The 12772-nt window shown below is 54.5% G+C and overlaps 1 protein-coding gene across 7 annotated transcripts in view; it reads left to right on the top strand.

Moving 5' to 3' along the window:
* ZMIZ1 (zinc finger MIZ-type containing 1) overlaps window positions 1–12772 on the top strand; it is a 247006-nt gene that overhangs the window by 203319 nt on the left and 30915 nt on the right. For 6 of the 7 annotated variants that reach the window (XM_060205252.1, XM_060205317.1, XM_060205369.1 and 3 more), the window contains one exon: window positions 7105–7249. In XM_060205252.1, coding sequence (XP_060061235.1) covers window positions 7105–7249 — 145 coding nt within the window. Of the gene's footprint in view, window positions 1–5409; window positions 5522–7104; window positions 7250–12772 lie in introns of all 7 variants that reach the window. The other variant, XM_060205532.1, reaches the window with a different exon arrangement.

Genomic DNA, 12772 nt, shown 5'->3' with positions numbered 1-12772 from the left:
ATAATTCAGGGGAGATTGGAAAAGGCTGTGGAAGGTGATCAAAACAGGAGAGAAGCTAGGGGGACAGACTGCAAAGATAATCATACCGTGCTGGCCAGTGGGTAGGGCGGGACAGGTGGGCGTGGGTGGAGGGGATCTTCCTGGGGTGACTTGAGGTATGCTGGGGATTCGTATGGATCTTGGAAGAGGGACTCTGACGTGTCAGGGGACTGGGGCGGTGATGGCCTGGTTTCCCTGCTTCGACTCACCAGGCAGGGTCTCTAATTGCCCATGTCCAGACTCCCCCCTGTGCAGAGGGTCTTGTATGGATTTTGTTAGGCAGATGGTATAGGATCATCAGAAAATGTGCCAGTCCATCTTTTCTACCAGGGTTCTTTCTGCTTCATTCTGCCAGTCTGCTCCCCAGTGCTTGGTTTGAGAGGCCTCTGCCTGGCAGCCCTCCTGGGCCCTTGATCCTGCCCCATCCCTGGGTCTCAGAAACTCCCCTCCCTTCCTCTCTCCCTCCTTCCCTCCATCTCTTCTCCCTCTCTTCCTCCTCCCACCTTCCCCTCTCTCTTTCTCACACACACAGACACACACACACACACACACACACGAGTTGTTCTGTTCTCCAGCAGCCCTTTAGCCGCTGAGATGCTCTTTGATACTTAAATGCGCCTTTGTTTCGCTTTGTGTCTCTTCTCCAGGCTGCAGCACGGTTCTGCTGCTTGGTCCTTACCTCAGGTGTTTGTGCCCTCCTCCCCACCCACCCGCACCCTGCTCCCAGCCCTTCCTGGTTCCCGGACCTTACTTGGAGAGAGCATTCAGTCTGGACCTCCCCCACTTGCCTCTGTAGAAAGCCAGAGCCAGTCCTCCCATGGCCACCACGGCTGCCTCTAGTTTCCTGCTTGAATCCAGTCTTTTTTGGGAGTATCGGAAAGTACCCCGCCTTTCAGATGTTCTGGTTCCCAGACCCCAGCCTCTTGTCTCCCTGCAGCTGCTCCTCACAGGACTCATTGTTTACAAAGGTTACACTGCCAGGGTACAGGATGCACCCCCCCCACACACACACACACAGGAGACTCTCAGACCAGGTGTGCAACATCTGCCTCGCACCTCTTCCCCAGCACCATGTCCATTTGGTCAGCTTCTCCTGGGCAGGCACCTCTAAGACACCACCCAAGACTCTCCTCTGGATCTGCTGCTCCACTCTTACATCTGGCTTCCTTTCTCTAGACCCCAGAGCATGCTGGTGAGGGCCAGCAGTGGGGCAGCCACCAGCAAGAGTTTAGGGAGCAGAGATCAGGAACCTGAGCTCCCTCCACACTAGGCTCAGACCTGGTTCTCAGACCCAGTATTGGTTTTCATTTCTTTTCAAGAGCAGTGCACACCGTAGCCAGAGCATCTTTGACGTTAGGGCCCCTCTACACATCATCTGGGTCCTTTTGATAGAAAATCTCTCTCTCTCTCTCTCTCTCTCTCTCTCTCACACACACACACACACACACACACACACACACCACTGTTTAGTATACCACTTAGAAGGAAGAACAACCCCCTAGTCATGCCATGACATGACCTCCACTGTGAGACACATGCTTTCAGCAAGTATTTTAGCTGCTCAAGTCATTGTCAGTTTCAGAGAGCAAGCCTGGTGTCCCCGGTGACCTGCTGGGACCCATGCAGAGACAAGGACAGGTAGTGAGAGCACGAGAAGCCAGCCCGTCCTGTTTCCTTCCAGGCTGGAATCCCCTCTCCCTCTGAGATGGGGAGTGCAGTTACCACCACCCCATTTGAGAGCTGGGGAAACCGAGGCACGAGAAGTTGAAGTCATGTGCTCAAGGTGCCACACTGGTGATGGAGACTGAGCTGGGCTGGAGTCCTGCGGGTTGGTTCCGGAGTTGGGGTGTCCTGGAGCTCCCTGGTGGAGTGGCGGGGTTATGTGATCGGCTTGTCTTTGGGAACTGCTGTGGTGTTCCCCCACCCCCCATCTCTGGCTTTGGGATACCCCAGCAGTTGATCCCCACTCATTCATAGCTTGTCTCTTCTCCTCCGAGTGGACACTTCCTGCCGACCCATTTCTGCAGATGGGGAAAGCTCAGAGCTAGAGAATGGCAGGGTGTGGCTCAAGGCTAGTGCTGAGCCCCCCCTGCTCCCCAGCCTCCTGCCTGTCCCCACCTGCCCCCCCTACTCTCCTGAGTTGGTGTGAGCATTAGTCCCTGGGGGCTACCTGAACACTTTCAGGAGGGGCTGAAAAGGTTTTCTCCCACTCACCAGCTGCTGCACTGCCTGCGCTGAACTGAGCTTAGGCAGTATCCACCTGCTCTTGGGGCCTTCATGCTCACTGTGTGCCAGGTTGTTCTAAGCACCTTGCAGGTGTCTCTGTCTCATGCAAACAGCACAGACTGAGAAGAAGTGAGCTTTCATATAGGCCCATTTGACAGATAAAGAAACTGAGACCCGGAGAGCTTGTGCTGAGTACTGAAGGTCACATACTCTTAAGGGGTAGAAGGAACCCGAGCTATCAGTGTCCTTTTTTGTGACCCGCAAGTGACAGTAGGTTGCCTCCTAAGTTTAGGAGAGGGTGAGGGCTAAGTTGCCTCCTAGTCCTTCTCTCTTTTTTTTCTTTGTCATTGCCAGGACGTCACCCACTATGAACTGACTTTTTTTTTTTTTTGCAGATAGCAATAGAGCGACAGACAGAGAGACAGAGGGAGAGAGGTACAGGTCCAACCACATCAAAGCTTCCTCCACTTTGGTGGGGACCAGGTCCAGACATGGCTCGTGTACACGACAGAGCAGCTGCCTCACCTAGCTGAGCTGCCTCGTTGATCCTCCCAGTCTTTTTTTTTTTTTTGTAATTTTAATTTTTTATTTTATCAGAGCACTGCTCAACTCTGGCTTGTGGTGGTGTGGGGGTGTTGAACCTGAGACCTTGGAACCTCAGGTATGAGAATCTCTTTGCATAGCCACTGTGCTGTCTCCCTCACCCTCTCCCAGTCTTTTTATTGTTGTTCTGGGTAACTTGGACTTGTCTAGTGGGAGCTGTGAAGGGTTTCAGTTAGGGTGCTGACCCAGTCCCCTTCACCACAGGAACTCAAACACAGCAGGTACTGGACAGCTTTTTGCTAAGTGAGTATAGGGTAGAGGATGCCAAAGATCTTGGGTACATGCAGTGAGACTAGCTGAAAGTGGGGGAAGCCTGGCGAGGGATAGGAGGTCTTGGGAGCAGAGCCACTGTGTGAGCTCATCTTAAGGCATGTCAGGCTCTGCATTCTTGTGTGTTTCCTGCTGAGAAGCTTGGAAATCTGGACTGAGGCTCAGAGTTGGTGCTTGTGGTCACCTGTGGTGCCTCTGCTCACCTGTGGGTATCCTAAGATCACTTGGCAGGAAGCCACCCTCCCCCACCTTTCTCTGCACACCTCTTTGATGAGGTGACAGCTTAGGCTCCTTGAAAGCCCAGATGCCCAGGTGTGCCCCTCTTCAGTTTAGCACCTGCTTCTTGCAGACCCTGCTTCAGGTGAGGGGGTCCTTTGAGTGCTGCTCAGGGACCACACTCAGGTATAGCACTAAAGAGAAGTGTTTGCAGCTGTGTGCACCCTATTCCTCCCCTACAGAAAGCTGGAGCCCTGCAGAGGGGGCACTGGGTGTCTCAGGGGTCCTGCCACCAGGAGCAAGAGGAGGTCCTAGCTGGTCTCTTGTGACCAGCCCTACAAGCCCCTACCCCCTGCTTCCCAGCTCCTGACCAGCAGAAGGCCCTCCCTGTGTATGTTTAAAAGGGATACATGGTGGAGCGAAGTCCTTCTCCATGCCCCTCTCAGGCAGGCTTGGTGACATCTCACCACAACGTGACTAGTGTTTGCACACAGCTGTTCTGGGCATTGGGAGGTGGGGGGCAATTGTAGGAGTGCTCCCTATAGCTGGGCAGGAGGCCCAGCCATTACACACTCTGGTTGTCACAGGGCTGAGCAAGCTGGGCTTTGTAAAGGGGGAAAGGGACATGAATCATAGCTACTCTTCTAATCTGAACATTGTGGACCTCTGGGCAACAGGGAGACCTTTGAGGCCTGCCCTGTAACCACTGATGGGTGAGACTGCAGGCCAGTGACAGTGTTGGGGGGCTGCCTGAGCTGGCTGACCCAGGTAGCAGGAGGGGGCTTTGCCAGCCTGTCCCTGTCCCCAGCCTCCAAGTGGGCTGCTGTCTCTTCCCCAAACCCTCCCATTGAACACCACATCCAGCCTTCCCGTCCCTCCCCACCTGTCTCTCTGTACCCGAAGTCCTTCCCACCCACACCCACCACCCCCTCAAGTCCAGAGCACAGAGGTCCCTTTCCATCCTCACCTCATCAGAGCTGGCGAGCGCTCACGTACACCCTGAGTCTTGCCAGCTGAGCTGTCATTCAGTCTGTCCCTGTGTGGCTCCCCACCCCCACCCCCACCTCAGGCCCCCAGGGCCTCTCTTGGGCTGCAGGGTTCTACGCTGTCTCTCCCCCACGTCTGTGCCGTGTGTGCCTGTGTGTGCTGTGATGAGCGCACACATCGTGTCTGTGTGACGTGCCCCCTCCTGCCACGTGCCTGCCAGCCTGGCTTTTGTGTGCGCCAGCCACTTGAGCTGGTGTGTGGCGGGGGGGGGGGGCTTCCTTCCCTGTCAGTGGCAGGAGCATGGCTGTCCCGGCATCTGCGTTGTGTCGTGACTGCCTGATACATCACAGCTGCTCACAGCACCCTGGAGCCTCCTCAGCCACCAGCCTCCTTTTTTTCCCCTCACAGAAAACCGCTCCACCCACAGTGGGAAGGAAGGCAGGGCTGTCCTTGACAGGGGCATGGGGGAGGGGACACTGAAGGGGAGCTCTGAATGCCCCCGTGGTCCCCTCCCTTACAGTGTGGCTGGCCCCTGAGAGGAGGGGGGTGGGGCTGCAGGCAGGGCAGGCAGTGGGCAGCACCATCTGTAGCCGTCCTTTGTGCTGGCAGCCGAGCAGTCCCTCCTTCACCGTGATCCAGCAAGCCTCGTGCTTGGCATGCAGATGAGTTTCCTGATGCCCAGTGCCCCCACCACAAGAAGCTGTAACTAGGGGCCTGGGAGAAGAATGGAGCAATCTGGAAATTCATTTCGGTTTGTTTGAGCCTCTGAATCGGCTGCTTCCCCCTCCAGCTGCAGGAGATGTGTGCTGAGTGCCCACTTAGCCAGTGTCTGGGGGCTTCTCTTGAGTGCCCTCCTGCCTTGGCAAGCAGTGGCACGGTGAGCCCCACGGGGTGGGGAGGGGCACATCTTTAGGACAGTTGCCACCGCCCAGAGGGAGAAACAGGGGCCCTGTTGAGAGGGGAAGAGACTGATTTCACTTGATTCCTTGGTTAGGCATCATTGCCACTGCAATGGGACCCCTTACCACCCATTCCTGCAAGAGCCACAGCCCTCTTCTTGCTTGTTAGTCCCCAGCAGGATGCCAGGAATGTGGGCACCCTCTGGCAGCCAGTCTGCAGCAGAAGCAATGGACAAAGTTCTGCTGGTCCTGAAAGCTGCCTCTTTGCTCCCGGCCACACGGTGAGGGGCAGAAAAGAGTCGCTGTGTCCTCACAGGCCAGGTCCACTCACTCCCCACTCCTGTTAGAGCTTCTTTAAATTGTGGCCTAGAAATGCCTAGAGATGCCCAAGGAGCTCCTGGTCCTGTTACCTCAATCTCTGGCTGGCAGGGGACCCCAATTCAGCATCTGGTCAGGTTGCAGCAGCCCGGCCCAGCCACTCCTAGGCATTGTGCTTCTGGTCGTCCTCTAGGCCAGCTAAAGACAGTGAAGGGTGTGATGGGCAGATGAGGCTTAAGAGCCCCCCGTGAATTGAAGGGCTGGGCACTGTGGCCGCTCTGATTCTGCCTTGGGAGAGATTCAACCTCCTCCTTCTTCTTGGTCTTATCTGAGCTCCACCCCCAGGGCTTGGTTCAGGGACACCATCTCTGTCTCTATTATGGTTAATAGAGCTAGTGACTTCCCTCCTCCTGCCTCAGTTTACCCATCTATACAATGGTGGCAATAGCTGGTATCCTGGCTGGTGGACAGCCGTGAGGGAGAATGCAGAGGTGGGTTGTCCATCTGAATGGCTACAGAGTCCAGACTGGAGAGTCCTGGTCCCTGGCAGGATCTGTTCCGCACCTCTCAGACCAGTTCCACTGCAGCACTCATGGCAGGATCGGGGCGGGGGGCAAAGGGGCTGCGAGAGTCATTATTATCTCTACAAGCATTATTGTCTCTACAAGCAACTCCCAGGGTGAGTCAGGGTGCTCCAGAGGGTCCCCCAGGTCCCCCAGCAAGGTGGTGGCAACCAGGCTTCCTGACTTTCGATGCCAACCGCCACCACCCCTCAAACCTGGCACTTTAGAAGGACTGGCTGGGCATGCTGACCTTGAGGGTGCGTTTTTTGGACCCTAATGACCACATGGGGACAGGGAAGGAGCCACTCAGTCCCAGCCCCTTTGCTCTAGGCTTTCAAGCCTCACTCAGCCGAACTGTGGGAGTCGTCCCCAGTGACTCAAGCCCAGTGCCTGCTCCCTGCCAGCTCTCCCCCTTGGGCTGGCCTTTGCCCTCCTGGGCATTTGTGCCCAGCAGTGCAGGGCCAGTCCAGGGCGTGTGCCCATGCTCAGCTGAGTACTCTGGGGGAGGCATTTCAGGTGTACCCTGGAGACTGTTCTTGGGATCAGGACTCCGGGGAGGTTTTGGGTTTTGGTTAAACACTGCAGTTCAGGGCCTCATCTGTGGAGAGAAGGGTTTAACTGAGTGTACAAAGGCTGGGGGTGGGCTTCGTGGAGAATGCTGGAATGGTCAGCAGTGCTAGCCGTGTGTCTGGCCCTCACTCCTCTTCTGCTTCTCCACTCTCCTCTGCTGCCTTTGGCCAGCACTCCACAAAGCCTCCACTCTGAGAGTGGCCGCTCCTGCATGCCCCATCCCCTGGCTCCCTGGCCAGCAGTCCCACTCTACAGTTGAGAACACTGAGGACTCACTCAGGCACGGTGACTATCCGGCGTTATAGCAAAGCCAGTGCTGCTGTCTCCAGTCTGGGAGGGTGAGGTGGGTGGGGGCAGGCATGGCTGGACGAGGTGGCTGAGGTGCCCACTGACCATCCTGTCCTTTCTTGCAGCCCTGCTGTCCTCCTGGTGTGAGGAACTTGGCCGCCTGCTGCTGCTCCGACATCAGAAGAGCCGCCAGAGCGACCCCCCTGGGAAACTCCCCATGCAGCCCCCCCTCAACTCCATGAGCTCCATGAAACCCACTCTGTCACACAGGTGAGAGGGCAGGTCCCCTGGAGTCCCCATATCTCCACAGAGACGTCCCCCGTTGGAAGAACCAGGGCTGCGATGCTTCCTTACGTTACACGTATTTGAATCCTCCTTCCCTCCAGCAAAGCAGGTTGGAAGCTCTGGGTTTAGCTAGTGTGGCTGCTCTGTCTTGAGAACTCTCCCTAGGTTTTCAGATTTCTGGTAGAAGGTCCGACCTACCCTGTTTCCTGAGCAAGGTCTTAAGCAAATCCAGAGAAGCCAGACCAAAAGCAGCTCCGGAAGGTCACAGGGCTAGTGTCCCACCCAGCGGGAGCAGAGCTGGTTCAGGGTCAGGGCTTTCTGGGGGACACAAGCACAGGGAACCATGGCTCTGAGCACATGGTCATGGTGTGACTTTCCCCCGTCAGTCTTGTCACAGGGCTCTGACGAAGCTGGGAATATGTCACCCCACCCTTGTATTATCTTTATTTGTTGGATAGAGATAGCCAGAAATTGAGAGGTGAGAGGGAGAGAGGGGATCAGGCAGTGATACACCTGATTGAGCACACATGTTACAATACACGAGGGCCCGGCTTCAAACCCCGGTCCCCACCTGCAGGGGGAGAGCTTTGCAAGTGATGAAGCAGGTGTCTCTCTGTCTCTCTTCCACTCTATCTCCCCTTTCTCTCTCGATTTCTGGCTGCCTCTATCCAATAAATAAATAAAGATATATTTTTTTAATTAGCAAATTAAAAAGAGAAAGAGGGAGAGACACTTGCAGCACTGGTTCACCACTTGCAAAGCTTTCCCCCTGCAGGTGGGCCCCAAGCTCCAAGAGCTCGAACCTGGGCCCTCGTGCATTGTAACATGTGCTTAACTGAGAGTGCCACCACCTGGCTCCGAAGGCCCTCTCTAGGCTCTGCAGGCTGACCCTGGAACAGCAGAGCCCTATGTGGAGGACCCTGCTCATGTTCAGGAGGGATACCTGTGCTCAGAGATTAGCTTTCACTATGCAGCCTGACCAAGGGGCCTGCAGCCTAGAATGTACAGCAGAGGCCTGAGCCTCGCCATCAGGACGCTGCCAGAAAGACAGGGGTGAGCCACACTTTATAAATGAGAGATCAGAGCACTGGTCAGAGCACCGCTCAGCTCTGCCATATGTGGTGCCAGGGATCAAAGCTGGATTCTCAGGTGTGCCCATCCTGTGCCCTTTCACCGAGCTATCTCCCGGGCCCCTTGGCCACACTGCATATATGGAATTAAACTTCCGGCCTTAGGGGCCAGAAATGGCCCCAGAGCTCCTGTCATCTAGTACTGTACCCTGGTAAAGCAGCCTCTCAGCTTCAGGGCACTTAATATCCTGGCCCCTGCCCCCCTGGTTTTTCTAGTGTCCCTGCTGGCATTGCTGTGACACTCTCACATATTTTGGGAAGTGGGGCTGTCACCTGTGGTTAGGAACCTCAGCTCTAGAGAAACAAGACCAGCCTCCAACTGCCATCCACCCCTTGCTCTTGGCTCTGAGCTGCTGAGCACAGGCTGAGGGTAAACGCTGTGGAAGCTCCACCTTTGCGTTTGCCCCACCGCATCTAAGCCTATTAGCTCTCCATCCCATCAGAGACAGCCCTCCCCACCAGCCCATCTCCTAGCCTCCTGACCTCCCCTCCTGCAAGTCATTTCAGTCAGTCCATTACTGAGGGTCAACAGCTCCCACTATCTCAGAGCTGCTTGGCTGGGATCACTGACCCCCAAGTGACACAGACCCGGCCGGCCCTTGGCCAGGTGCTTGCTGGGCTAAAGGTGTGAGAATACCCTGTCCTGAGGTAGAACAGATGAAGGGTGTCTGTGCTCCAGGAGGAGCTCAGGCTCACTAGTTGGAGAAGAGCTGGCAGTTCAAGGACTGACTAGGTTTAGGTAACGGGTACGCTTCATCTCAGGCTTCAGGAGGAGGAAGATGGGCTAGGCGGCCCTTTGGGAGGCTGCTCAGCTAGTGCAACCATGAAGAACGTGGGAACTGGGCAAATGCTTTTTATGAGTTCAGAGTGGCTTACTCAGAAGTGCTATGGGCTGAAGAACCAGTGGCCAGTGGCCATGCCCCACCACTCTGCCACGGCCACTGCTCTAGCTCCCATGGAATGACAGAATGCAAAGCAGGTGGCCCCGTAGTAGGGAGGGCTGTGTGCCCTGGATGCATGCTAAGCTTTGATGGATTCCCCAGTGGGCCTCACAGCCTACAGCCTCAGAGCACAGGGAGATGGTGGGCATTGTGGATGATACCTCTCTCCCTGAATGGCAGAACTTAAAGGGAAAGTGGGCCCAGCAAGGGGAAGAGTGACTTGCTCCAGCACACACAGCTGGTAAGGTACACAGCAGGGCACTGGGCCACACATCCCCCCACCCCCCACCAGCATCCTGCCGCTGACCACTCAAGATCAGTAGGGTAGTGCCCAGTTGTGTACCCTATTCTTTTTTCTTTTGCCCCCAGGGTTATTGTCGGGGCTTGGTGCCTGCACCACAAACCCACTGCTCCTGGAGACCATTTTTTCCCCTTTTGTTGCCCTTGTTGTTCCATCATTATTGTGGTTATTATTACTATTGTTGTTGTTGCTGTTGTTGGATAAGACAGACAGAAATGGAGAGAGGAGGGGAAGACAGAGGGGGAGAGAAAGATAAGACACCTGTAGACCTGCTTCACCATCTGTGAAGTGTCTCCCCTGCAGGTGGGAAGCCAGGGGCTCGAACTGGGATCCTTATACCGGTCCTTGAGCTTCGCGCCACGTGCACTTAACCCGCTGCGCTTCCGCCCGACTCCCATGTGTGCCCTATTCTTGTCACTCCCTGCTCTGTTTCCCATTCTGTGAGGACAGTTGAGACCAAAAGGAAGTGTCAGCAGTTGAGTACAACCCACATCCCTTCCGGACCCAGGCACATGCTGGTGAGGCTGACTGGTCTCTACTTGAGATTTTGTGAATTTCTCCGTGGGAGAGACCCCTGGTGTCCAGGGAAACATCACCCTGGTGTCCAGGGCCCATCACCTTTTATGGCTTGAGCATAATTTCCCAAACAAGAAAGTCCTTGATTATCATCAGTAGGAAAGTGCTGTGATCATCATTCTCGGCAACTGTTAGGTAGACCTTTTCCTTGAGGCATGGGGCCAGGGGTGGGTTTGGGGACCTGGGTTGCTCACTGTTTGGTGTTCTGCAGTGTCTGGCTATTTGGAGACCTAAGGGAGCATATCTGAAGACTCCAGGGACAAGCTCAGTGGTCAAGGTCACATCCATTACAGGCCAAGGAGGTTGGCACCACAAGCCAGAGCCCATGCCTCCAAACCAGGAGGCCTGTGACCCCTGGAGTCACAGGACATTAGCTAGCACCAAACACATTGAATGCAGCCTCAAAGGTCACCCTCCCAGAGCCCCATGCTGTGGGTGGCAGTGGAGGACCCTTGGGGACCCCCATGGGTAGAGCTTTCCTGTGTGCTGGTCACTCTTTGGTCTCACTCCCTGGCTGGGAGCTGGAGCAGGAGCCCTCCTCTCCACTTTAGCACTACGGGCACAGGGAACTGGGATAGGTCAGCCTGGTGCAGGAAGGGGTCTCGGGTACGTCTGGTCTCAGGACCAGACAAGCCCTTCACATGCCTAGCAGTGGCCCACCCCTGATGCCAACACAGATTTCTGCCTTCCTCACCCAGATTTGTAGTGAGTGTTTAAAACAAAGAGCTGTGTGTGATCAGCACATTGTTTGTATGCAAATCAGCGCTGCAAAGGTAATTACAAGCCTAATAAATCTTGCTTGCCCTCCTGATTTGATTACAATAGAAAGCCTCCTGGAGCTGAGGGACACTCCAGGATGGAGTGGTGTCCCCTTCCTCTCTTAGGTAATAGATGTGCTCTTCAGTGGACAGGTTCCCGGAAAGGACCCTGCTGCTCCCTGGGGTCCTGGATAGGACCCTTGGCTCTCTCCTCGCATCTTGGGCCAGGCTCTAGGACTCATCAGCCTAGCAGGTTGGGGCATAGGTCATGGGGTCAGTCTGCCAGGCCTTGAATTCAACTCTGCCATCTTCTAGCAGGGTAACTGTGGGCAGTGCCACAGTCTATCTGGGCCTCAACCCTTTCATCTGTAGGAGTAGGGTAACAGTGGAGTGAAGTCTGCAGCACACTTCTCCCCAGACCTGGCATGCAGGGAGCCCCATGGACTAGTCAGTGCTCTCCCTGAATCTCAGCCTCGTGTCCGCAGGTCCTGATGTGCTCAGTTGTGCTCAGCCAGCAAAGGCGGTGTGAATCGTTACAACCACCTCGTCTTGCCTTGGCTGCCTCACACACACCACCTTCTCTCTCTCTTTTTCAGCTCATTTCTTGCATAGCTGTTCCCCGAGCTTGGTTTGCAGTAGATTCTGCTTATAGTCCCCGGGAAAAAATTTTAAAAGCTATGGAAGGGGGATGGAGAGACACATAAATTCTACCCCATCAGTTCCAGATTGCCAAGATGGCAAGCATCGTTTCCTTTCCTTCTTTCTATTAGGGGGGGAAAAACGTTCTACCCTCTGATATGCAGTTAGCTGCACAAGCTCCTCTCTGAGCTCCACCACAGGGAGACAAGGAAGCAGACCCCAGCAATTGTGATGATGGAGAGTGTTAATGGTTACCCTGAATTAAAGAGGGTGGGAGCCTCAGTGCCTCACTGGCTGGTGTTTCATTAGTGGTAACACTATAGTCTTGCACAGAGACAGGACCAACATAGCCCCGATCAGGGAAATTAATTAGGGTCTGACAATACCCTTAATAGGAATTTGTTTTTTCTCCTAAAATAAAGTGGCTTTTAGAAATGCAAGGGAAGAAATAACTCAGCTTCCCTCCTCTTCCACATATGAATGTCTGTGTAGACATTGCCACAGGAGGTATGCAAGGACCAGGAGCCATCACTGCCCTGCCTGGCCCTGACTCACGGCAGACATGTCAGCCAGCTACTAGAACTGTGGTGTGACGAGTTCTTAATGAAAGACATGAGCGAAGTGCAGAGGGAACAGAGGGAACTGTCCTTGCTTCTACTTAGGAGAATTACGAAAGGGAATATCCAGGTTGGGCTTTCAGCAGCCTGGGAAAAAGAGCTCAGCAGATAGAAGGGATAGAAGCTTGGGTTTGATCCCCGCCCCCCATATGACAGACTGATGCTCTGATCTCTGTCCTCTTCCTCTTTCTTTCTCACAAAAATAAATAAATATAAAGGGGTTTTTTTGTGTGTTGTGTTGTGTTTTGTATAGGTCATTGTTCACTAGCTAGAAAGGGAACTCTGAGGACAGCGTCAGGCTTGGAAAATATGTTCAGCAAACAGGAATGATAATGACACCTTCTCTCATTGGTAACAGATCTGCAAAAATTATAAGCACTGTCACTGTATCAGCAAATAGGTACACGCATGTACTCTGCTGCCGGGTTGCATAAATGGAGAGAAAAGCAGGAACCCTCCCAGGTGTTGTGCTAAACTTTACCTGTGGTCTTTCATTTCATCCTCGGAGAACGTTGCGACTCACCTAGGTAACGTGTCCCAGGCCAT

Source organism: Erinaceus europaeus, chromosome 1 (genome assembly GCF_950295315.1).
Source record: "Erinaceus europaeus chromosome 1, mEriEur2.1, whole genome shotgun sequence".
Classification (NCBI taxonomy): Eukaryota; Metazoa; Chordata; class Mammalia; order Eulipotyphla; family Erinaceidae; genus Erinaceus; species Erinaceus europaeus.
The sequence above is the reverse complement of the archived record's forward strand: the minus strand, read 5'-3'. Positions and strand labels throughout refer to the sequence as shown.